Source organism: Alosa pseudoharengus, unplaced genomic scaffold, assembly GCF_046254945.1.
Source record: "Alosa pseudoharengus isolate Yale_2024_CS ecotype anadromous, Long Island Sound unplaced genomic scaffold, YU_APseudo_1.1 YU_APseudo_1.1_scf_6, whole genome shotgun sequence".
NCBI classification, from domain to species: domain Eukaryota; kingdom Metazoa; phylum Chordata; class Actinopteri; order Clupeiformes; family Clupeidae; genus Alosa; species Alosa pseudoharengus.
In genome coordinates this window covers 24594263-24619358 of record NW_027468848.1, presented here as the reverse complement: position 1 = coordinate 24619358, position 25096 = coordinate 24594263, and the positions used below count along the sequence as shown (strand labels likewise).

The window sequence follows — 25096 nt, the reverse complement described above, 5'->3', positions numbered from 1 at the left end:
GCAAAGCATTTGCAGAAACTTGCATCACTATCAGATAATCTTGCTGCTGCTATTCATAGCATGATCCGTAAAGAGGCAAAGCAGAGGCAGATAATTTTTTAGATTAAATTAGATTAGATTTAACTTTATTGTCATTGTGCAGAGAACAAGTACAGAGACAACGAAATGCAGTTTGCGTCTAACCAGAAGTGCAAAAAAGCAGAAAAGTGCAATGTGATATACACAGTATAGGCAGGTGGTGCATAGACAGAACAAGAAATATAGTGCAGTGTAGACAGTAGTATACAGTTGTTTTGCAGAAGGTGGTTTAGAGTAGCATAAATTAAATATAAATATGTGCAGTGTATTAGCAGTTACCTTATAAGAGCAGAATAAATATGTAAATATGTAAATATGTACTGTAATATGAACAATGTATGAACAACATGTACAGTACAGGTATGTGCAATGTATTGGCGGTACCATTATAGTAGTAGTAAGAACAATATAGATATATGCAGTGTATTAACAGAATATATTACAGAAAAACTGAATAAATATGGATATTTAGTATAATCCATATAAACAGATATGTACAGTATGTACAGCTATGTGCAGTGTAGTAACAGTACCATTGTAGTGCAGAAACAGTAACATTACAATAGTATTAATAATAAGTGTATGTGCAGGATGAAAAGCAGTAGAATATGGCTATGTACAGTATAAGTGTAATTACAGTATGTACATTTGTAAATAAATAGAGGGATGGGATAGATGGGTGGGATAGGGTAGTGCAGTTGTGGGGGGTGGCTAGGGGATGTCCGCCTCCTTGTTGTCCCTGTCAAGGTTGCCATGGTCGTGGACACCTCAACAGGCACAGGCAAGGAGGCATCAGGCGGGGGCGGGGCAGGGGGTGATGGGGGCTTTAGTTTGTTGGATGTCACCGGGATGCAGAGCTAGAGTTTAGTAGGGTGACTGCCACAGGAAAGAAGCTTTCTCTGAACCTGCTGGTTCGGATGCGGAGAGACCTGTAACGCCTCCCGGAGGGGAGTGGGGTGAACAGTCTGTGGTTGGGGTGAGAACAGTCTTTGATGATGCGCGCCATACGCAAGCATCGCTTGCCCTGGATGGCCTCGATGGAGGGGAGTGAGGAACCGATGATCTGTTGGGCAGTTTTCACCACCCTCTGCAGTGCTTTCCGGTCGTGGGCAGAGCAGTTGCCATACCAAACTGTGACACAGTTGGTGAGGATGCTCTCGATGTTGCAGCGGTAGACGTTCACCAGGATCTGAGGAGACAGATGGACCTCAGAAAGAACAGACGCTGGTGAGCCTTTTTGATCAGGGTAGAAGTGTTGAGGGTCCAAGAGAGGTCCTCAGAGATGTGGACACCCAGAAACTTGAAGCTGGTGACATGCTCCACCTCAGTCCTGTTGATGAGAATGGGTGTGTGTGTGCTAGCTTTAGACTTCCTGAAGTCCACAATGAGCTCTTTGGTCTTCTTGGTGTTGAGAGCCAGGTTGTTATCAGTGCACCACGATGTTAGGTGCTGGACCTCCTCCCTGTAGGCCGTGTCATCGTTTTTGCTGATGAGCCCAATCACCGTAGTGTCATCTGCAAACTTGACAATGGTGTTAGAGCCATTTACAGGTGTGCAGTCGTAGGTGAAGAGGGAGTAGAGAAGAGGGCTCAGCACACATCCCTGTGGTACACTGGTATTCGATGGTTGAGGAGGTGCGATTATCTAACCTGGTTAGGAAGTCCAGAATCCATAAGTTTGGTTTTTCTTTTATCACATACAGATATATTGGTAGATGTTTTTTCTTTACCTTGACATGTTTCGACGTATACTTCCGTCTTCATCAGAAGGTCACACGGTGGAGTAGTGTGACGCGTTTTTATCAGCTGATGTTGTTACGGAGGTGTGATCCACCTGTCAGTTTTTTGACAGGTGGACCACACCTCCTGCATGCCAGAGTCATTAAGCAGGAGAACAACCGATACCACCGCTGGAAAAAGAAGGCGATTGAAATAGGAAAGCGGAGCCCAAAGACGATGAACAGAGATGAGGGAGCATATATGCTCTCCCATACCTGGAGTGCCATTCTGGGGGGCGGCTGACTGACAGCAGGAGGTGTGGTCCACCTGTCAAAAAACTGACAGGTGGATCACACCTCCGTAACAACATCAGCTGATAAAAACACGTCACACTACTCCACCGTGTGACCTTCTGATGAAGATGGAAGTATACGTCGAAACATGTCAAGGTAAAGAAAAAACATCTACCAATATATGTGTATGTGATAACAGAAAAACCAAACTTATTTATCTCAAGTGTAGACACAATGAATGCAATACAAGTAGTCCAGAATCCAGTTACAGAGGGAGGTATTGATGCCCAGTTCACTGAGTTTGGTGATCAGTTTGGAGGGGATGATAGTGTTGAACGCTGAGCTGAAGTCAATGAACAGCATTCTTACTTAGGTGTTGCTATTGTCAAGGTGGGACAGGGCAGAGTGAAGTGCCATAGAGATGGCATCCTCTGTGCTCCTGTTCTGACGATGAATTCAATGAATAGATTAAAGATCCTTTGTACTCGTTTCAGCTACAATTTAAAAAACATTTGTACTGCAGACCTGTATGTCATCATTTAACATTAATTTCAACTCACAATTGAAAGTAAGGAAGGTAGAATAGTAATGATCAATAAGGTCTGCATTCAGGTATTGCCATAACATGTTGCTCTGAAAACTCAAATTAGCTTTTTGTGCACATAAACCTTGAATTTTATCAACCAAAATGAAGAGCAAAATCACATAATGAGTCAAAATATGTATGGCAACATCAAACACCACATATGCATCAGTAATAATAAGATTTGGATTATTTTCTGGGCTCTTATGAGTGTTTTAACAAAAAAAGCCAATAGGCGGAATTTCCTTTTTTTTTTCAAATCAGAGGTCAACTTTGAAGGCCTGTACAGCCACAAAGCTACAAGATCCAACTTGCTATCATACCATTTTATACTCCAGAGATATGTAGCTTTCAGAAAAATATAGTGAAAATTTGCCCCCCCAAGTGGTAGTGACGACCCCCTGTGGCTCATGGACTATGTATGGATCTTTGACAAATGGTAGTGATCTTTCAAATGAGCAGGTTTTTTTTTAATGGCCATATTGGCCAAGTAGTTCATGTTGTAAGGTGTGTAACACTTATAAGCCACTTGAGATATATATATATATATATATATATATATATATATATATATATATATATATATATATATTATATATATATATATATATATTATATATATATATATAAAATATTTATACAAACTTCAGACGTCCATTAGCTGTTCTGTCTGTTATGGATGCTAATGAATGAGTAAGAATTAACTAGGGAGTTTGGATTGGAGTGGGATTTCCTAGATTAACATTGTAAAGAAACTCACTGAAATATGCATTGCAGTTGACAAAAATGTTTTTTTAAACCTTGTTGGGGGATTTTGCAGCCCTAAGCACTGTTGCCTAGTGACTGTAGTCTTGGTAGCTACATTGCTAATGCCTCCTCAATAAACACCACTGGTGCACATGATGACTCACAAACATAAGTTTCAAGCAAGTTCCAAGAAGCCACTTTCTACATTTCCAGCCCCGCTTCACCATTCACTGTTGACTGAGATGACTGCCTTGCAGGCTGCTATCACAAGTCTGGAGGTGTATGGAATTATGAAGTCTGATTTTTTTTAGTCATACTAAGACGTACATGGAAAAGTCAACATCCCAACAAAAACAATGCACACTTTACAAAACTACAAAAGTGGAGGGCTTGTAATAATCTATTTGGAAAGTCGGAGAAATGTCTGGAATTTTTATTTGGGAAAAGGCAGCAAGCACCCTGCCTTGCTCCTTGAGGGGCAAATTCTCCCATGTGCGAAAGTAAAAAAAAGGTGTGTAACTAGGTGCTTTTCACCCTACGCGGATTCTGCTCTTAACTTAAGTTTGTCATTTAACACCCCCCTTACAGTAATTTACTGTTCGCGGTCAAATTTGCGGCATGAAATCAGTTACGCACTTTGGAAGGAGATACTCCAAAGTATGGGAGCTTCTTGTGTGAGCAACCCTTACGGACATTCTGCCATTGACTTGCGCACATTTTCTGCTAAGCACTTCTGAGGGCTGTATTAAGGCCTCTACAAGGTGAAACACCATGGCTGCATTCCAAAGCTCTATTTGCATACGGCCTCTCTCCTCAGTCCTCCAGCTCGTGCCCCAGAAATCGTTCAAAGTTCTACGTCATCAAGGACATCTCATTTATTTAATTGCAACCAGAAGAGGTGAGAACGAGGAGAGAGGCAGGGATTAAAGTATTCCGGCACCGTGCCGGATTTCCGGCGTTTAGCATTTGGCTGCGGAAAAAAAAAATCTTATATTTTAAAAAAGACTTTCGATATCATCCCCATCGCTTTCGAGTGTATGCGTTCGTCTGCCAATGATATGAAAGGAGCACAACTCTCCCGCTCTCAAACTAACATTAGCCAATCAGAAGTAGAATGGGGCGGGTCTGGGGAAAATAGGCTTCAATCGAGTCGCTATCGATGTTTTCATCAATAACTGACCATGTGTGTGATTTGAAAATATGCCTGTGCGCATTCATCGCTGTCTTTCAAGCTCGCCCAACCCCTGGTGAATTTATGCAAAAAAAAACAGCTGAAGACAAAATTGCTTTGACTAAACCAGAGGTGTCCAAACTATGGCCCGCGTGCCAACTGCGGCCCGCCACACACTTTAATCTGACCTGCTGAGCATTTATTAGTTTATCAGAGATCCGCCCCGCCACGCACTTTAATCCGGCCCGCCGAACATTTAATTAGGTTATCTTAGGCCGCTCGCTATTTTTTTTTCAGCGATAGACGATGTTGTGAGTAACTTTAGGCTACTGCAAACTGCTTTACACTCTTCTTAGAGAGCGATGTCAATGTCAAAACAGCTTGTTACATCGAGATACATAGTATCTCCTTTGCAGCAGATCTAACTAGTTATGCTACTCCATTTAATTGGGAATGCATTTGAGCGTGCATGCACGAGAGGGAGAGAGCGCGGCAGGTTCCAGCTGGCTTGTCATTGTTGATAATTGATATCTACTTTTTAAATAAGAAACTTTTAAAAGGAAATCGCGATGGCAACAGTAGTTCCCACTACTGACCACTTATAAACTGTGAGAGGGCACGAGCCATAGGCACAGCACTAGCCATAGGCTATTGACTGGAGCTGGCAAAAGAGTCTTAAAGTGACAGTGCACCATTTATAAATGAATTAAACAACATCAAATGAACAGTATTTCTTAAGAAATTAATTTTCTACAACAAAATTACTTTGTCATTTAAATGATATAATATGTGTATATATACTTAAAAAATATATATACACACATTATACACACATTATTTTTTGTTGTGTGTCCCGTCGGCCAATTTTCAAAACCCAATGTGGCCCTTGAGTCAAAAAGTTTGGACACCCCTGGACTAAACTGTCAATATCTAATTAGCATGCCAGCTATTTGAACACACACGGCATAACACCAGAGTTTAAAAGACGTATTTCGAAAAAGCTAAAAAACTGCATGTTTTCCTTAAATGTCGATGAAGCCACCAAAACGAACATGGACAATCCTCAATGTCCTCGTTCGTTTTTTGGATGAAGATGAGAATTCAGTAAAAATGCAACACCTGGCGAGCAGGAAAATGAATATAGCCAATGCCTCAGCACTTATGCTAGAATTCAAATATGTCCTGCAGTCCTATGGTTTGGGGCTGCCACAGGATGACCCACCACACCCACATAAAAAAAAGTTCAGGCTCAGGATTTTTTTTAACTTTAATCCCTGGAGAGGCGAAAGGGCCGATAGAGGAAACACAAGAACATCCTATACTTAAGCGTTTCCAGTCGGAATTGTGCGATCATTGGTCCAAGGTGAAAAGTTCCCTCCACGTCTAGTCTATCAACTTTCGGTTTCCAACAAGTTCGTAGGGATTTATAAGCGACAATAAATTAGTAGATGGTCAAAGAAAATATCTTTATATGCTGGAATTATCATAAACTACCATGCAATTTAAAAAAAAAAAAAAAAGTTCATGCCTGTTTTGTTCACGCATTGTATAAAGAGTATTCATTCATGTCTCGAACTATCAAACATTACCTCATTATCAGAGTCAATAAGTTCAAGTTTATTTATATAGCACATTATCAAAAAAAATTTCACTCAATGTGCTTAAAAGAAACAAAAAGAAAAAGAAAAGATTAACAGTAAAAATAATAGTAATTAATACAAAAAAATAATAAAATAGATCAAGGGGGAAATAAGACTGAATGAATAGGAGGTAAACCTAAAAACTAATCAATAAATGCAGAATGAAAGAGTTCAGTTTTTAGTTACTTTAGTGTTGGGGGAAATCTAATATCTATTGGAAGCTGATTTCAGCGCTGTGTGGCAAGTGGGAAGAGTCCATGTTCATATAATATTTTTAGCCTTTGGTATAAGTTCATATTCCCTGTAATTTGTGTGTCTGTTTTCTAGCCTAAGAGGTGATGCGCGCATCATCAGTAATTGACGTCTCTTAAAAATGATGCATGAGTGAGCAGGACGTCTCATTTCTCATATCTGTCTCAACTTCATTCCTCCATCCTCCTATCATTCCTTACTTGTTTCCTTCACAAAATGAATTACAAGGGGACAGGAAGGAAGGAAGGGAGGATAGACAAAAAGACAAATGATCTGCAGCCCAGATTGCTTGATGCTGGCAGTAGGCCTAGTTCTAACAACATGGATGTTACATGTTCAAAAAACTTTACAAAACCACATTACAGTAAAAAAAATCAGAACTGTTCATCAAGGTCTGCCAGTGTAAATGCAGCCAGAGTAGCTCACAAATCAATGCTGTTACAATACTTTGCCCACAATAACATCCTGATACAGCGATTCTACAATACTAAATATATTGCAAAAGATTGATTTACAATACATCACAATATCACAATTAAGAAGCTGGCAAAAAGCTTTCCCCACTGAATTGAAACAGTGTAAAAACTGCATAACGTTTTAGGTAAGTGCCTCTTAAAATAAAATAAAAAATTGGCTGATAAATCCATTAGACTATGAATTGTAAAACATTATTTCAGTAAACATAATACACTTGCCTCCAGTGTATCAATAAGGTATGGCAAACATAAGTTGTACGATATATTGTTGTATTAATATTTTGCCTCTCCCCTATTGCTTATAACCTCTTGCGCCCCCATTGCGCATTGCTATTGTGTTGACCTATATTCTGTTATGATACATAATGTATTCCTGCTGAAAAATGGTTGTTAATTTTCTTTAATTGTTTCTAGGATGGATTTCTATCTGATGGCTCACAGCATTCGCCAAGGTTGTGGTCTTCCTACCCACTACATCTCACTGTACAACACAGCCAACCTCACTCCAGACCACTTGCAAAGGTATTCAATTCCCTGAATGTACAGATGGAGAAGCTGGATAACTTGTGTTGTTTTTCTTACAAAAGAATGTACTGCGTATCACAAGGATCATTGAATAATTAAATTAGACCATTACATTACTTAGTACCATTATATTACTTTTTATTGATTGAATGTTTGATTGTTATTAATTATTATTTGGTTATTGTTTATTATTGGGCTTCTTCACAGGCTGACCTTCAAGATGTGCCATTTGTACTGGAATTGGCCTGGCACCATTCGGGTGCCGGCACCATGCAAGTATGCCCACAAACTGGCATTTCTCACTGGTCAGTCCCTCCACTCTGAGCCTGCCATTAACCTGGCTGATAAGCTCTTCTTCCTGTGAGCACTTGCGTATGTACCAATTATGAAGCTAATTGAAGTGTGGTTCGGTCGTTGTCAGTTAACGTAAAATGATGTGAGCACGGCAGGTGACGTGTTTTAAAAAAAATTATGGGGGGGAAAAAAGCTTGAACATAACTAATTAGGCCATGTGTCCAGAACTAATGATGGTCATAACCAAAGTATGCGAGAAAGTCAGGTTTAAGTTCAATCATAAGCAGTAATGTTTGTTTACTGACCTCTTAAGACCCTTAGTTTTTAGTTTAGTTTACTAGTTGTGTGTGGGTTTATCTGTTAAGTTGGCTGTTCAGGTCTAAATAAAAAATGTGTGGAAATTCTGTCTTTGTATTTTTCCTTTACTGACAAGTTGCATAAATTGAGGTTGTGCCACTAGATGGCAGCAACACAATGAGGAAGCTCTGGAGGAGGACCAAGCGTATGGGCATTTTAGGCTTTGGAGGAGGGAGGTTAAAATACCAGGTCATACCAATAATGTCATAGTTTGTGGTAGTAATGTGTGTTTCTGGTCAAGTTTTATTCAGTTCTTTAGAAGCATATATCTATCTATTAATCATACTTGATCATTTAAATATCAAAATGCATCCACAGGGTGGGTTTGTATATGCCTGTCCTGGCCCTTACTTGAGGAGGTGAATTGTCTGAATGTACAAGTAGGGATTTCCGAAAAGGAACCCAAATCTTGTGGTTGCGGGGGAAAGGCCACCATATTCTTCTGGTTCCTGTTATTATCCCCAATACCAGTGAGATGAGAACAAAAATGAAGGTTTTAATATTTTAAGGTCACTGAGCTCTTACCCTGTTTTGAGTTGAAGTATATTCCTACACTTCTGGATAAGGGAGCCTGTCCGGAAGCGCAGACCTATCTTTTGTAGAAAGGAAAATCATTGATCATTATTTCCATTTTAACATAGACCCTCAAATTTGGTTGAAATATTTAAAATACCCTGTGAAGGGAGAAGGTTAGAACAAATTCACCTAATCTGGCCGCATTTCTTATAATTGCCATTCACTGTTGTGGGTCCGTCTGAAAGGGGGCGGAGCGGTACACGTTACGCGTCTGTAGCTTCTGAATGGATGGATCACGGAGCAACAAAATTGGTCTCATTTGAAGGACTGCTCAATGAGCTGTCTGCTCAGTTCTTTTGGGTATATAGCTATAGACGTGGCGCATTGATAGAAAGAACGCGTTCACTGCTCTCTGTTTTTACTCATTCAGCTTCCAACTAAATCTGAGTCTACGAGACGTGTACAGTGGGTAAGTACAGAACGTAGCTGGCTAGTCAGGGTTGCAGACAAGATTTGCGTAGATGCTAGCTACATAGCTAACAACGCCACTCAGGTGGTAGCCGGTGTCTGATGTGGCATAGATAGCTTAACGATGTGTCTGACCAAGGTCCTTGCACATTATGTGCAAACAGCAGTGGGTTGGCAGTCTGAAACTAATGTGATGCCGTTTTTCAAGATAACGTTATGGTTAGGTTAGCACTAGCTAGCTTAAAATGCCTAGGGTCTTAATAACTTTGAATTAGCCAACTCACGTTAGCATTGCAATATTGTTGGGGGATTAGCAGCAGGTGACTTACATTGAAGTGATGGTCACTAACGTTAATATGTCGAAAACAATTGTTTGAATGTGCACAACAACATGAAATTACATCAGCTATCTATCGAAGAATCATCCTGTGCTAACAGTATCACTTGCATGCTGGATGGATGCTGTGACGTTGGCTGTGTGGGAGTCTGCTATCAAGCCTCATAAAAAGGGCAAACCTCAGTGTTGAAGCGGTGGTTTGTAATCAAGGATCTTGGCCATAACAATCCCTTGTCAAGTATCCATCGTTTGTGTCGTATGTTTATCTGGACTCTTGTCCATGGTATGAAACATGGGGAGGTGATAGAACTCTACACCCTCAACTATGGCTAAAACGATTTGCCGAGTGTTTTTATTCCTTCTCTTAGTAGCCAAGTCTCGAATATCTACAGTAATAATCACGACCCTTTACCATGTAATGCTATTGCTACATAACAACACGTAGGACACAAAGTGTCAGAATTAGAATGGCATGTAGAATTGGACGATATGCTGACGCATCTGAAATGTTGTCTTATGTGCTGTAGTTACATTGTAACTTATTAGTTTGATTAGTATTAATTCGTTTGATGAAAGGGCTTGGAGAGTTGCTCAACACAGGTAAGTAAATGTTGCATAGGGTTTGAAACTGAGTCTCACATCGGTAACTTTTGTGCAACACCACAGACTCTACAATGAAATGCTGCCTTTCTATCTCCCTGCTTTAAGCGTATGTTACGACCCCCTGAAGACTACTGGAGTTTTTCCCCTCTGAAATATTGCGCATGTCCTTTCCGGTACCTTTGCATTCTCTCACAGCAGCCTTGCCACAAAGTTTAGCTCTCCCTCCACCTTTATCCCACAATGAAAACTGTGGAACACTTTGAAGGTTATTTGAAGCAGGGTGAGAATTGCTGCGTTGTTACTTTCCAGCACCTGGATATAGGTTTCGTCCTTATTGTGCTGATCGTGCCAGCAGATAGTTAGGAGAGCAAGCGTGCTTCCTGTTGGCAACTGCATCTTTGTTGTCAGCAAATTATGACCCCATCACTTAGTGCCAGCCTTACCACTCTGCCTGTCTTGGAAGTGTTCGGCCTTATCAAAATGAAGTCTCTTCACTGAATGGTTTTCACCCCCCACAAGGGCTTCTTGTAAACCTTTGTAGTCTGTCACAGTCAATGTACAACCTCAAAACAGAAAAAGTTGGGACGTTGTGTAAAATGTGAATACAAACAGATTGTAATAATCTGCAACTTTCTTAAACTCATATTTAGTTGCAAAAAGGACACAGACAACATATCAAATGTTGAAACTGACAAATTTGACTATTTCATGGAAAAATATATGTTAATTTCGAATTTGATACCAGCAACATGTTTCAAAAAAAGATGGGGCGGGGCTAACAAAATGCTGGAAAAGTTGTGTAATGATAAATAAAACAAAAGGAGGAATATTTCACAACTAATTAAGGTAACTGGCAGTATAAGTATATAAGTATATATACTCTTTTGATCCCGTGAGGGAAATTTGGTCTCTGCATTTATCCCAATCCGTGAATTAGTGAAAAACACACAGTGTACACACAGTGAGGTGAAGCACACACTAATCCCGGCGCAGTGAGCTGCCTGCATCAACAGCGGCGCTCGGGGAGCAGTGAGGGGTTAGGTGCCTTGCTCAAGGGCACTTCAGCCGTGCCTACTGGTCGGGGTTCGAACCAGCAACCCTTCGGTTACAGGTCCGAAGTGCTAACCAGTAGGCCACGGCTGCCCCAGCAACACGATTGTATTGGTATGAAAAAAGAGCATCCCAGAGAGGCCGGGTCTCTTAGAAGTAAAGATGTAGGGGTATTTATCACTCTGTGTAAACCTGTGTGCACAAATGATGAAACAATGTAATTTGTCTATTGTATATTGTCTATGTCCTTTTTGCTGATAAATATTGGTTTACGGACTTGTATATTATCACATTCTGTTTTTATTTGCATTTTACACAATGTCCCAACTTTTTCTGTTTTGGGGTTGTAGGTTTGCTCAATGTTAAACCTTGTTGTAGGGCTGACAAGTTAAGGAGAGACTGAACTTGTTTTTGTTACTACTTTCACTCAGTTCTTGAATCTGCTTGATCAGCAATAAAAAGTGATGATTACGAGGGAAACTTCCTAAGAGTCTTTTTCTCTCCTGCGTTTTCCTTGTCAGGAGGAGAGATTATACAAGTGATGGCGCTATTGATGGCATCATGATGCAATCACTGGCTCTTGTTTTCTCTCTCTCTCTCGCTCTCTCTCTCTGTGTGTGTGTGTGTGTGAGTGTGAGAGAGAGAGTGTAAGCGATAAGATGAGATGGACTCTTTAGTGTTTTGCAGAGATAGGAGTGAGTAGGGGCTGGCTATGCCACATGTCTGTGGGTTTGTTATGTGATTGTGAGGAGGAGCTGGAAGCTCTTCTCTGATGTTTGCACTCGTTTTCTTTTTAATTGCACAACACCCGCCACATTCCATAGTGCGTCTGTTAAAATGGTCTCCCATTATCAAGCTAGTTAAACCAGATTCTAGATTAAACCAAATCATATCATATTGTGTAAAATGTACAATCAGTCACCGACACACAAATATCCCACTCTTGTCTGCAAACGTAGAGTAAAACCTGTTTTGTATTTTGTTGTGTAGCTTATGTTTTAAATACACAGTGTAACACATTACTGAGGTTTCTCTGAATCGCATAACTGAGGTCAGGCAAATTTGCAATGCCACAACTGCATGCTGCATGGTTTGTTTATTGGGGTCATCACACAGAGAAGCCGTCGCTCCCTGGACTTGACAGGATAGGGCTGCCATTCTGGCCCAGTCTTATCATTGACCAGATATAGCCATGCACAGTAAGAGTCCATGCACGTACACAGCCTTGGACTGACCCTGCGTTTATCATTATTAGAGGCTGTGATCCTAGCCTGGTATTCATAAACAAAAAAGGCTAGAGTTTGCATTTACTTAGTTTATATATAATCCCACAGTGGGTAGTTATTCGTACAGACGCACACATATATAATGGAAGATGCCTCATGAAAAATATCCACAGGGTTCAGTTTACCTTTAGCCTGAAGCTAGGTGTCATAGGAGAGCCTGGTTTTGAGCCAATGCTGTAAGTCTACTAACCTGCCCTGACAACTTAAACAGTGATGGCTTCCATATATTTAAGACAGTCAAATAATCACATACAAAAAGCATCTAATGCAATGCAGTGTTAGGATTGATGGATGGCTTTGTTGTTTTATGTGTTCATTTCACAGCTATACGTGTGCCTCTCTTTTTCTCCACAGATGACCAGGCTCTGAAGTGTTTGCTGTTCAACCCTCTTTTGTGTTCAAGTTCCCCATCCTGCCTTCCTCTCCAACGGCTCTTAAGCCCACCTGAGGAGTTCCGCTACAGGCCAGCCTAAGTTGGTTGGGGTGAGTGCCTCCTGAATGAATGGGATCCTTGAGTCTTTTAGTTTATTTTTCCAACACCCCTCCTTCATCTTATGCGTAAATGCACTCTGGTAATTTTCCTTTAACTCTACTTTTTCTTCCCCCACTCTGCTTGTGTGAAAGAGGGTTTGTTTGTGTGTGTGTGTGCCTCTCTGTGTGGTGAACTCCTGAATATCACGTCTGTGTCAGCGAACGCTTTGTTTGAGTGAGTGAGGAGGGTAATTGATGAATAATTGCAGACTAACTTTGACAGTGTTCCTGTTTGACCCCCCCCGCATCCCCCTCTTCCTCTCTTCTCCTCCCCCTCCCCACTCAGGCAGTGCTGTTGGGCGTCATGGTCCAGAGGCCTGGAGATGGCGGCTCCCAGCTGACAATGACCCGGGCTCTGCTGGCCCTTTTGTTTGTGCTGCTCGCAACCGGCGGCAAGCCCGTGGCAGGCGATGGCGATGGCGGCGCCAGCGGCCAACTCTCGGCCCTACAGGACCTGCTGACGCGCTACGGAGACAACGAAACCATCTCCGTGCCCCAGCTGCGCACGCTGCTGGCCCGGCTGAGTTTGGGACATGGGGAGAACACCTCGTCCGAGGCACAGCCTGCTCGAGCCAACTCCTCCAGAGTGAGTCACGTCTCTCACAACACACACACACACACACATACATACACACATTACAGCTGGGGCTCACCTGAAGCCTACAGAGCAGATGAAGCTGTGAATGCTTTGGGTTGAATGATTTCAATTGATGCTGAGTTCTTGGCTCGCCAGGATGTGCTATTGTTGAAGCGTTCTATTTTTGTTGATCTTGCCACGTGTGAGAATTTGCAACACTACTAGAATGTTGTATGAGCCCAACTTTTGACAAAAGTCAGAGATAAAAACTAAGTAAATGAAAAGCTGTCTGATAATTAGTGACTGAAGAGGTAGCAGCTCATAGAAATGAAGAGAAATCAGAAGCCTAGGTGTGTGCATCCTGTTTCTTGAGTGGGACAGGAAAGGATGTGGTGTTGACTCAGGGCCACAGTTGTTTGCCATTGGTTCTGATAAGTCTTTGTGGTCTACATTTGCACGCTGTGGGTTTTGGATGATGCTCCATTGATTCTGATTCTGTTGTGGCTTCACATTCTGTCATAAATCCACACACCTTATCGACATTGACTCCTTATCGTTGGCAAATTACTTTATTATCTGGACTGTGATAAGCCTTATTGTATGTAGACTCGCCAGATTGTTCCAAATCATAGAGCAGCTCCTGTGTATCACTATAGCCCTCAAAATTGATTTCTCTTTAAGTTGGTATTGTCGAGACATTTAATGGCAATTTAAAAGGCATATCTGGAATCCATTATGTCATCTACTGAATAGTGCCGACTAAAATGTTTTGTTTTGTTCTCCTTTTAAAACCCTCTCTCTCTCTCTCTTTGTCTCTCTGTTTATCCATCTCTCTGTCCATCTGTATCTCTGTCTGTCTGTCTGACAGTGTTTGTCTGCGAACACGCTTGCGGTACACAGCATGAGTGAGCAGTCTCGTCTGGACGGACGGGGCCTGCAGGAGATATGCCCCACCATGCTGCAGGAGCTGGAGCTGCGCACCTGCACCGCCGGCCAGGACCAGCAGCCGGACGCCGAGCCCAGCCTCCGGCCTACCGACGCCGAAGGTAAACAGCACGGAGCATCACCATGCAGACCGTCTCTTCATTTATCTATTTCATTCTGTTCATCTGTTACTGTTCGGGCTTTTTGCCTTTGTTTAGATAGGATGGTGAAGAGTGACGGGGAGTGAGTGGGAGAGATCGGGAAATGACCACGGGGCGGGCAGCTTGCACTACAGCTGCCCTCTGTCTCATTTCTTATCTGGGTACAGAGCACTCTCTGGCTGAGTGGGAGAGAATTGAATGACTGTCTAAACGCTGGCTTACAGGTCATGTTGAGATCAGTGAGGACAGTGTAGTTGGAGGGGTTGGGGGAGGCAGATTTTGGGATCAGGGTAATTCATTTATCCAGAGGTTGACTCTTTTATGGAAATGTTGTAAATATTAACTCTCCTCCCATGCTTCTCTATGGTAGTGCATTGTGCATTCAGTTCTTTTAAAACCTGACCAAACTCCAACCTGTCCTTAGATGTCCTTGGTTAAAATTCATGGTTAAAGCATACTAACAGTAAAGTTGTAATAAAATGATCAAAGTAATGCACTGCATCTGTTTAGAGGTTTTTAGTGTAACATTGAGACATGTCTTTGTGTTTCTCTTTTTTTGTGAATGGACAGTTTGACTCCTGTGGTATTTAGATAAACCATGCTAAATGTAGGAAGCAGATGCACTGCGTGGAGTGCCCCATGTAGAACTGGAGGCAGCTGGATATCATTTTTCAAAGTGCAAGTTCTTACTCAGTCTGTGGGTGCTTCACTTTGTCCTGTTGCTTGGACCTGCATACATGAATATGCTAAACCTCAGTCTTCTCCATGTTAAAGACTTTTATCCTTGTAGGTGACCTCGCTAATTGCTCCTTGGAAAATGGTTTGTTTTTTTTGGCTGTGCTTCTCTCAGCCAAATGCTGATTGTGTGTCTCTCGCTCTATTCTTTTTTATTTTTTTTATTTTCATTAAGCCCTAATGAGAGCGCCACACTCGCCGTTGGCACCTCACCACCAGCTCCCCTGCACGCAGCTCTCTCTCTCTCTCTCTCTCTCTCTCTCTCTCTCTCTCTCTCTCTCTCTCTCTCTCTCTCTCTCTCTCTCTCTCTCTCTCTCTCTCTCTCTCTCTCTCTCTCTCTCTCTCTCCTCTCTCTCTCTCTCTCTCTCTCTCTCTCTCTCTCTCTGCCAAGGCTCAGTGAAGAAGGCAGGAGAGTTGTCGCAATGTCACCCCAGAGCGAGCGAGTGCTGCTGCTGTAGTGGTAGCCGTCGCAGTGCCGGTGCGGTTGAGTAAAACAGGGTGTCGTGTCCGGTCCCTCTGCCCTCTGTGTTCCTGAAACCCAATCCCTGTGTGGTTGCTTTTTTTTTTTTTTTTTTCTTAGCCAGAAAGATGTTATTGAATCTCTTCACAGCTTTGTCTTCCCTCTTTAGACCTTCAAACTTTTCTCTAGTTTCTAGGTATCAACAGACGTGTGCAGAACTTCTCATGTACTTTCCCCCCTTCTCTTTTACAGGTTTGTCTTTTACATTCACTCAATGTCATGTTGATCTTCATTAATATTTAAAGCATGGGGACTTCTGCGCCCTGTGTTCTCCTTCTTCTCCTTAGGATTTGGTGGATTGGATGGTGTACTGGGAGTCAGTGCACTTCCATGTGTGACCTTCTGTTTCTCTAGGTACAGTGGATGTAATATGTAATATGTAAAAGGATCATGTTAATGAGACCGTAAGCGGGAGGAACCTTGTCCTAGAGGGAAGAGGTGAACGTGTGCCGACTTGCAGTGTCTTTCTAGGAGAAGTGCAGCTCTATTAACCAGCGCCGTCAGGTTTTCAGTTTGTCATTACATCTGCTCACAGGTCACGTTGACGGACACCTGACATAACAGTTCCTTCTTCCCGACTTACACACACAGCCTGAGAAAGTCATTTCCACAGGGTGTGGCGAGTTTGAATTTTTGCAGAGGCTTTTGTCTTTTGTCTGTTTGTGTGTGTTTTGCTCCCTAGCGTTGCTGAATTGAGTGTGACATGTGAAGAGAAGACGGTGTAACAGCTGAAGGAGTGTTGCATACTGCTTTTATCTTTGTTAAGCGCTGATGGCTACTGGCTGTTAACAAGCTCATTTTTGCTCTGTGTGTCAGTTTGGGGCTTCTCTTTGCTCGCCGTGACGGTGGTCAGTGCCTTTTCTTTGTCCGCTGTGTTTGTGGTGCCCCTGATGAAGACGCGCTTCATGCACAAGGTGCTGACGTTCTTCATCGCCCTCTCCATCGGGACCCTCTACTCCACCGCCATCATGCAGCTCATACCAGAGGTGCAGTATACACCTCGATCTCGCCCTCGCTCCAGAGCCACCGACTGCAAGGCCAGATCTCCTGGCTCTCGTTGTCTTTGCACCACAATCAGTCCAATGTGCTCAAAATCTCGGTTTCACTTCAGCTATCTCTCACTCTGATTCTTTCACTTCCCCACAGAAAGGAAAGCGCACCAACAAATTCTCTCACTCTTTCATCTCATGTTCACATGTGTGTCTCTCTCTCTCTCTCTCTCTCTCTCTCTCTCTCTCTCTCTCTCTCTCTCTCTCTCTCTCTCTCTCTCTCTCTCTCTCTCTCTCTCTCTCTCTCTCTCTCTCTCTCCTTTCTCTCTCTCTCTCTCTCTCTCTCTCTCTCTATCTATCTATCTCATTCTCTCTCTTGTTCTCTCTCTCACACTCTTTTTCCCACATACACCAAAATAAGCTCAAGGCCATAATTAGGGGTCCAAGCAGCGAAGCTGTGGGAAACCTATTGTTTTTGTTATCCCACCCTCCCTCCTGCTCTGTCCTCAGGTCCTTCTCTTCACCTTCCCCTTTTTTCCTCTTCAGGGATTGACGTGCCGCTGTCTGATTCTCTGGAATCTGCCAGTGATGTCTTCATCTGCATGTGTGATTAACAGCTCCTCTGTATTCCTCCTGGGTAAACGGGCCATCGATTGTGTCCAACTCCTCCTCCACCTTGATAAATGGGACAGCTGTGTTGCAGTTTGTCCCGCCAGGTCCTCTCTCTCTCTCTCTTGTTCTCGCTCCAGTGAATTCAGGCTAGGCCCTGCTCGTCCCCCATCGTCCGTCCTCTCCCCTTAAAGCCCTGCTCATCCCCCATGAGCCCAGTGTACTCAGCCCAGTCCTTCAAAGGCTGCTTTGCCAAACGGCCAATGACAAAAGACATGTTTTTTTTTATGGCACACAGGGTTTGTTTATTGTTTACTTGCTAATTACAGGCTAGGCTGTGGAGGCTTTCCTGTTTCCTGTGTTCGCTGGCTGCTGTGTGGTGGCTCTCTAGGGTGTTCCGGGAGGAAGTGAGGTGGCACACACACAGAATCATTGGTGTCTGTATATCTGAAGGGATCAGCTTACTGGGTTCAGCCCTGTGATCTCGCTCCTGTGGTCGAGCGGCCGAGTGTGTAGAGTAGGGTTGAGAGGGCGTGAGTGAGAAGATTGGTATCAGTGACCTATCAGGAAGCCATGCTCAGTCGGGCATGCCTAATCACCCGAGAACCTTTTTTTCTGTTGTTGAATAGGTCAGTATTGTTGGGTGCGTGTTCATGCAGGGCAACTCTTGCCATTACGCCACAGTATACACAGAGCAGCTTCTTTGGCCATAATAGTCACTATCACTTTGGCAGATGAATGTTGCTAAACATTAGAACATATACCTGTGTGCTGTGCCCACTGTAGGGCTTGTAGTCCTTGTTGCCAATCCAGCTGCTGCCTTGCATGGTGAAAGCAAAAATGGGATGACATGATAACCATGCAGACCTGGTATCATGTTCTGTTGTGTTCTGTTCTGTTCTGTTCTGAAGGCACATTAGTGGTAAAAAGCATCAGCATCTGGTTGTCATCAATGGGTTGTACAAGTATGTTACTTTTCCTTCTCATGGTTCAATAGAAATGTAGCATCACATACCAAATAGATTTTTTTAATTTTTCACCTTTTTTTTTTTCTCTGTGATTACCATGTGATGGCTTTGAACAGGAATCTTATTTCCTCTCTTTCTTTTGCTTTTGGTTTGGTTCAATCAAGGGTTTGTGCTACCTCTACTGTAATCCTCCTTCACCATCCAAGATATAAGGTGGAATGTGAATGAACGATATTCTATGATAATCTAAACCTTTATAACATTTTTTTTTTTTTTTAAATCAAACACATGTTCTCTGGGTTCATTTTTTTCCTTCTGAAAGATTTACAACTTTGTATGTCTTTTTCATTGGATCTTTATTCCTAAATATCCTAAATACATTTTCTTTTTTCCCTTCTTTTCCTCTCTTTCTCTTTCTCCCTATTGTGTATGGCGTGGGTGTTGGCTCCAGTGTGGGGTTATGGCTTCCTGTGTGTGACAGTCATCTCCCTGTGCTCACTGGTCGGGGCCAGCGTGGTTCCCTTCATGAGGAAAACCTTTTACAAGCGCCTGCTCCTCTACTTCATAGCCTTGGCCATTGGCACGCTCTACTCCAACGCCCTGTTCCAACTCATCCCAGAGGTAGCGGGGGACGAGGGGTGTGGGCCACGTTAAACCACGTCTCAAGCCTCAGCGACTCTCCTGAAAGGCCCAGCCAAAGAGATAATAAAATGAGCTGCATCCAAAATTTTCTCAAAGTTGAAATTCTCTCTCAAGATTCTTTTCAATCTATTAATTTTTTTTTCAATCGGTGCATTTAATCAGTCAAAATCAAAGTCTGGCGATTTATACAGATCTGGGAATATTGGAGGACTATAGCAGCTGGGGACTGGGGAAGCTCTGAGGCACAGGTTCTTTGTTTTTTAACATGGGACCTATCAGTTATTACTGATATATGATTAATCAATTCTCTCTGCATTTTATATGTAATTAAATATACTTCACTTGTATATCAGTCAATTTTCTATGCATATTTAAAGCTGCAGTTGGCAAGTCTGACAGATTGAGGGGATTTTTGAATGTTTACACTACCACTGAGCACCCTCTCATCGAGTTTGTGCTTGTCAGTGCGCAGCAGACTGCACCAGACTGATTGACAGTCAGATCTCACACAGCCCTGCTCTGGTTGGACTAGAAGAACCGGGAGCTGTGGATTTTTGCAAAACAAATAACAGGCTCTAGGTTGAGGTAGAAGTGCAAGTTTTTTTTTCTAAAACCGGCGGATTTATGTTGTTCTGTTGGAGCATAGTGTCGGTTTCAGTGAATTTGAGGGCAGCCGTGGCCTACTGGTTAGCACTTCGGACCTGTAACCGGAGGGTTGCCGGTTCGAACCCCGACCAGTAGGCACGGCTGAAGTGCCCTTGAGCAAGGCACCTAACCTCTCACTGCTCCCCGAACGCCGCTGTTGATGCAGGCAGCTGTGTGCTGTGTGTGTTTCACTAATTCACGGATTGGGATAAATGCAGAGACCAAATTTCCCTCACGGGATCAAAAGAGTATATATACTTATACTTACTTAATATGATAAAAAAAATCTTGCCAACTGCAGCTTTAATAGATATCCAGTAAAATGGCACAGAATCCCTCTTGCACAAATTGATCATTTAACTTGCTTGTACATAGAACTTTAAATCCACCATTTATCAAGTGTTTGGAGTTACTATAAAATATTTAGATTTGTATATGTTAGAGATTGACTGTATTTTGTAACTTGATAAGATTGATAGTTACATGTTAATATATTCAATACATCTTAATTTATTCTAGACAATATATGACAGGTAAAAATTTGATGACTTTTGACTGATGTTCTGTTTTATTTGCAGGCCTTTGGTTTTGACCCTCTGGTGGATTATTACGTCTCCAAATCTGCTGTGGTGTTCGGAGGCTTCTACCTCTTCTTCTTTGCTGAGAAGATTCTCAAAATGATACTGAAGCCAAAGAGTGGAGTGAGTTATCATACATGATCTTTATTAGCCACACTACTGTAGGCATGAGCGTATTCCATTGGACACCTGCCCTGGTATTCAGAGGATGTCAGATCTGTTTCAGTTGCACGCTACATGGTGTCATTTATGGTGCTGGGAGGAAAATGTGAGCGTAAAGACTTCACGTTTTCAGATGTGGGCTAGGCAGGGCCAGTTCGACCTGTTTACCCAGGCGGCACCCCCGGGAACAAAGTAACCGCCTACAAGCTACATGTCTGTTGTACACTGCAGAAGCACATGTACGTGTGCCTGTGGGCTTGGCTTTGTGTGTCATACGTAGTATTGTTTGTTTGCCCTAAGGGTGAATTGTTTGCAGTCTTAACTGGCCGATGTGTGTGGTTTGGTGTACGTGGCAGTTTAACCAGGTTAACTCATAGAGTGCCAAAAACGTAATATTAAGTTTTTCCTTCCCATGCGTTGAGTGCCAAAAACGTAATATTACGTTTTTAGCTTTTTTTTAAATTACAAAACTAGACACTCTAACACACCTTATATGTGATTTTGGGAACTCTGTGATGAATGGAAATGAAATATATGACGATTGAAAACTCATGAAAACGCACAATCTGGACATTTTATCTGGACATTTTATCATAACTCGGTTGCCGCTTTGGGTCGATTCAGTGACGCTTGCACGTCAGCTAAAAACCAGGCCATTTTCGTGGGTCTATCACTAGGTGGCAGTCTCGCCAGGTCTCGCTGATCACTTCCCGGAAAGTTTACAGGCAACACTTCATATTTCATGAAAGAAGTTTTATCTCCATTTCTAGGAAAAAAACAGCGATTTTGATGAAAACTAGCCACTGTTTAGCTTGGGATTTTTCAGGAACAGAGGCGTGTAGAAATACACGGTTTGCACCCATTGAGAGCTTAAAGTCTCACCTTTTAAACGAGCCATTGTATGTGTTCATAGCTATAACACAGAATATGCTGTGGCTGTACAAAAATCATCAACAATGGTCTAGATTGCCGGCACTCTAGGACAAAGCTTCCGAAAACAGCTTGGCATTCAATGAGTTAAAGGGCATGCATAAGTTTGTTTGCTACAGAAACTACAGAGACACCGTGTGTGTTGTGTGTGTGTGTATTTTTGAAATTGAAATAAAAGAAGTAAGAATGATACTGGATTCTACGGAGCCCCTAAGGGGACATGAGCAAAAAAAAATCTAAAGTTTAGTTTCATGTGCTCACGCGAAACGTTCATGTGCTCACGCGAAACGTTCATGTGCTCACGCAAAACTTTCATGTTTCATGTGCGCACATGAAAGTTTTGCGTGCGCACATGAAAGTTTCACATGCGCACATGAAACTAAACTTTAGATTTTATTTTGCTCATGTCCTCTTAGGGGCTCCGTTGGATTCTGTCCACGTAGTTTTCTGGACTGATCTTTTTGCTGTCTGCCGTTTCTCCCTGAACATATCCCCTAATTCCTTTTTTTAACCGTACGTTTTAGTTCTTATCTGACTATAGAGGTCAAACACAGGCTTTGGACTGAAATCTGTATTCTAACACTACAGTCTTAATGACCTGTGCACTCTCTCTCTCTCTCTCTCTCTCTCTCTCTCTCTCTCTCTCTCTCTCTCTCTCTCTCTCTCTCTCTCTCTCTCTCTCTCTCTCTCTCTCTCTCTCTCTCTCTCTCTCTCTCTCTCTCTCTCTCTCTCTCTCTCTCTCTCTCTCTCTCTCAGGGCCATGGTCATGGCCACAGCCACTACCCTGCGGAGCGCTACACCTCCAATGGGGACCTGGAGGACAGCCTGACGGAGAAGCTGCAGAACGGCGAGGCGGGGGGGCTCTCCCTCTCCCGGGTGGACGGTGAGCTCAAAGGGGTCGGCGAGGACGACAAGATGCTCAGCACACACCAGACTTTACAGGTGAGGCGCCAGTCCGCAGATGGCACCATGGCACCGTGCCAGCGTGTCCGAGGCTAACGAGTGTGGCTTGATTTCCGTTTGACCCCAATTAAACAGGGACATGCTCCTCTGTTTCAACCATAAGTAGAGTGTTTTTTATTTATTTTATTTTTTGGGATTGTAGTAGCTTGGTTTTGCGTCTAGAGAAAGAATGGGCATTTGGTCAGACTAACTATAGCTTGACTAACTAGAGTTGGCGCATTTACGGTCTGAAGTCTGTTCATACTTAAGCTGAGGTCCTGAGTCCAGGGTGGATGGCTCAGGCCAGACTGCATGGGAGGATTGGTGGGCTGGGTTTACAAGAGGGGGGCTTAGGGAGATCCTCTCTCATTTATCCCAATAGCATCTGCTGCATTGCACCTCCACAACCGCTATGTTAAGGCCTCTTCAGTAGTTGTTATGTAATTAAAGGTGGTGTAAGGTATGACTAGGCCATACTGAAGGGATATTGAAATGTGAAATGGAAAGAAAAAAAAATATATATATATATACATACATACACACTGTACTAAGAGCTCTCTGTTGTTAGACCTCTCTAACAATAAGAAAGGTCACCTCCAACTTGACCTGGTTGTAACTCCAGCTCTGCCCTCTGCTCTGTAGGACACCCAGAGTGCTGGAGGTGGGGGTGGCAGTGGCAGTCATGGGCGCGGCGGCTGCTACTGGCTGAAGGGCACGGCCTACTCGGACATTGGCACGCTGGCCTGGATGATAACGCTCAGCGATGGCCTGCACAACTTCATCGACGGCCTGGCCATCGGTGCCTCCTTCACCGCCTCTGTCTTCCAGGGCGTCAGCACCTCGGTGGCCATCCTGTGCGAGGAGTTTCCCCATGAGCTCGGTAAGATGGGACTTCACCGCGTGTGTGTGTGTGTGTGTGTGTGTGTGTGTGTGTGTGTGCCTGTGTGCCTGTGTGTGCCTGTGCACATGCGTGCAAAGAGTGTTTCAGTGTAAGATGCTGTTTCACAGCCTTGCTGTAAACCACAAAGTATAATCCATTTTAAATCTCTAATTAGCTACAGATTCATACTAAATCATGAAGGTCTTTTAGAATAAGAAATGTCCTCCAAAGTAACCTGCATGTGAGTGGTACCTTTTCCAGGAAGTCCTGTTTCCTTCTTTTGTAAGTTGTGACTCCCAACACAGTAGCCTGTAATGGTTAAGGGAAAACAATAAGGCTTCTCAAATTCCTTTACATTGACTAGCAACCTTTCTTTGAAGGTAGTTCCTCCGAAGATCAACTGAGTTTGCATGATGTGTGATATTGATGCGTCCCTGTTGTTGCCCATGCTGTGTGTAGGTGACTTTGTGATTCTCCTCAATGCGGGCATGAGCATCCAGCAGGCACTCTTCTTCAACTTCCTGTCGGCCTGCTGCTGCTACCTGGGCATGGGCTTTGGCATTCTGGCCGGCAGTCGCTTCTCGCCCAACTGGATCTTTGCGCTGGCTGGTGGCATGTTCCTCTACATCGCCTTAGCCGACATGGTGAGCTTACAGTTAAACAAGCTGACCTGAGGTCAGGGGGGGCCAAAGACCTAAGTACAAGCTCAAACTCTATAGAGACCATTAGTCAGATAAGCTTTTAAAGGGTTTTAAAAGTTTTAAGTGCAGTATGCTGTAAACAGACAAAACAAAATTTAAACAAATATGGCCATCTGTGATCAGAGAATTCGATTGGGATTTTATTTCTTTGTTTGATGTGTTTGAAAGCTAAAGACATTAATAGTCCTACTGGTTATATCCTGTATTGGGCATCAAATGAAACCCTCTTAGTATGTCCTATGTGAGGTACCTTTTAAGTGTGGTACCTTTTAAATATTGCATTTTTGTAGGCATAATACAAACTGCTTTACAATTGAGTACTTACTCAAGTCATGCCATGCACTCTCTCTCTCTCTTTCTTTTTCTCTTTCTTTCTTTCTTTCTCTCTTCCACTAGTTCCCCGAGATGAACGAGGTAAGTCGTGAAGAGGAGGAGGCGGGAGGCAGCGGTCCATTCGTCACCTTCGCCATCCAGAACGCCGGGCTGCTCACAGGCTTCGCCATCATGCTGCTCCTAACCATGTACTCGGGCCAGATCCAGCTAGGGTAGCCCCACTGCACCTCGCCCCCTCCCTACATGGACCAGGGTCATGGGGCACTTACATGCCCCCCACCCCTCTATTGACCTAAGACCTGTTCCAAAGGGCTCAGAGGAAGTCCTTGGAAGACCCTCTCCATCTCAGGCCCCTTTTTTGCCAGAACCTCCCCTCCTCCCTCCTTTTTTTTTTGGAACTGTTCATGGCAATGTCTGAAGGGACCCGACTTCAAACGCTAAAGAATATGCATATAAGTACTTAACTGACATAAGTACAACCTCTCTGATGCAGACTACCCTACCCTATTGCTTTTCATCTCATCGTTTGCCCTCACTGAACCTGCCTTCCGCCGCCTGAGGAGACACGTCTGGCCTCCTCCGTCATTTTGATGCAAAAAAAAAGTATATACCGCCATCACATTGTAGTTTTGGTGTAATAGCAGTGAGGATGTGTGTCCTAGCTTCAATTCCCACCTAGTTGGAGCTCTGTGACTGTGATTCTTCCCAATGGAGCAGACGCTGTTGTTAAGGCAGTAATCCTTGATTCAAGGTAATATTACTTGTGCAATTTCTTCTTTTCCTTTCTCTCCTCTTCCTTTTCAATGAAATGCAGAGGGAAAGAAACCTCTATGGGAGCCTAGTTGGTCATGGAGTAAATGTAGCCTTGACTGTGT

The 25096-nt window shown here is 43.1% G+C and overlaps 2 protein-coding genes across 3 annotated transcripts in view; both read left to right on the top strand.

The window, feature by feature from the left end:
* Positions 1–7847, top strand: part of piwil2 (piwi-like RNA-mediated gene silencing 2) — a 29449-nt gene extending 21602 nt beyond the window's left edge. Inside the window, exons 21-22 of the mRNA XM_076271340.1 lie at positions 7373–7480; positions 7691–7847. Coding sequence (XP_076127455.1) covers positions 7373–7480; positions 7691–7847 — 265 coding nt within the window. The remainder of the gene's footprint in view (positions 1–7372; positions 7481–7690) is intronic.
* A 1083-nt stretch (positions 7848–8930) lies between these two features.
* On the top strand, positions 8931–24675 carry slc39a14 (solute carrier family 39 member 14). 2 transcript variants are annotated; one of them, XM_076271193.1, is made up of 10 exons: positions 8931–9119; positions 12749–12877; positions 13212–13511; positions 14371–14548; positions 18860–19029; positions 20274–20396; positions 22122–22307; positions 22950–23187; positions 23647–23831; positions 24285–24675. In XM_076271193.1, exons 3-10 carry the CDS (start codon positions 13230–13232, stop codon positions 24435–24437), a joined length of 1515 nt encoding a protein of 504 aa, XP_076127308.1. In that variant the 5' UTR covers positions 8931–9119; positions 12749–12877; positions 13212–13229; the 3' UTR covers positions 24438–24675. The 2 variants fall into 2 exon arrangements, with proteins under 2 accessions (XP_076127308.1, XP_076127309.1); XM_076271194.1 differs by lacking the exon at positions 18860–19029 and adding an exon at positions 16659–16828.
* Positions 24676–25096: the final 421 nt, after the last annotated feature.

What these genes read in the sequence shown, in the direction of transcription:
- slc39a14 (XM_076271193.1), top strand. Translation starts at nt 13,230, where the DNA reads ATGGTCCAGAGGCCTGGAGATGGCGGCTCCCAGCTGACAATGACCCGG. An exon ending in GGAGTTTCCCCATGAGCTCG is followed by an intron (nt 23,188 to 23,646) that starts GTAAGATGGGAC and finishes TGCTGTGTGTAG; the next exon opens with GTGACTTTGTGATTCTCCTC. An exon ending in ACATCGCCTTAGCCGACATG is followed by an intron (nt 23,832 to 24,284) that starts GTGAGCTTACAG and finishes CTCTTCCACTAG; the next exon opens with TTCCCCGAGATGAACGAGGT.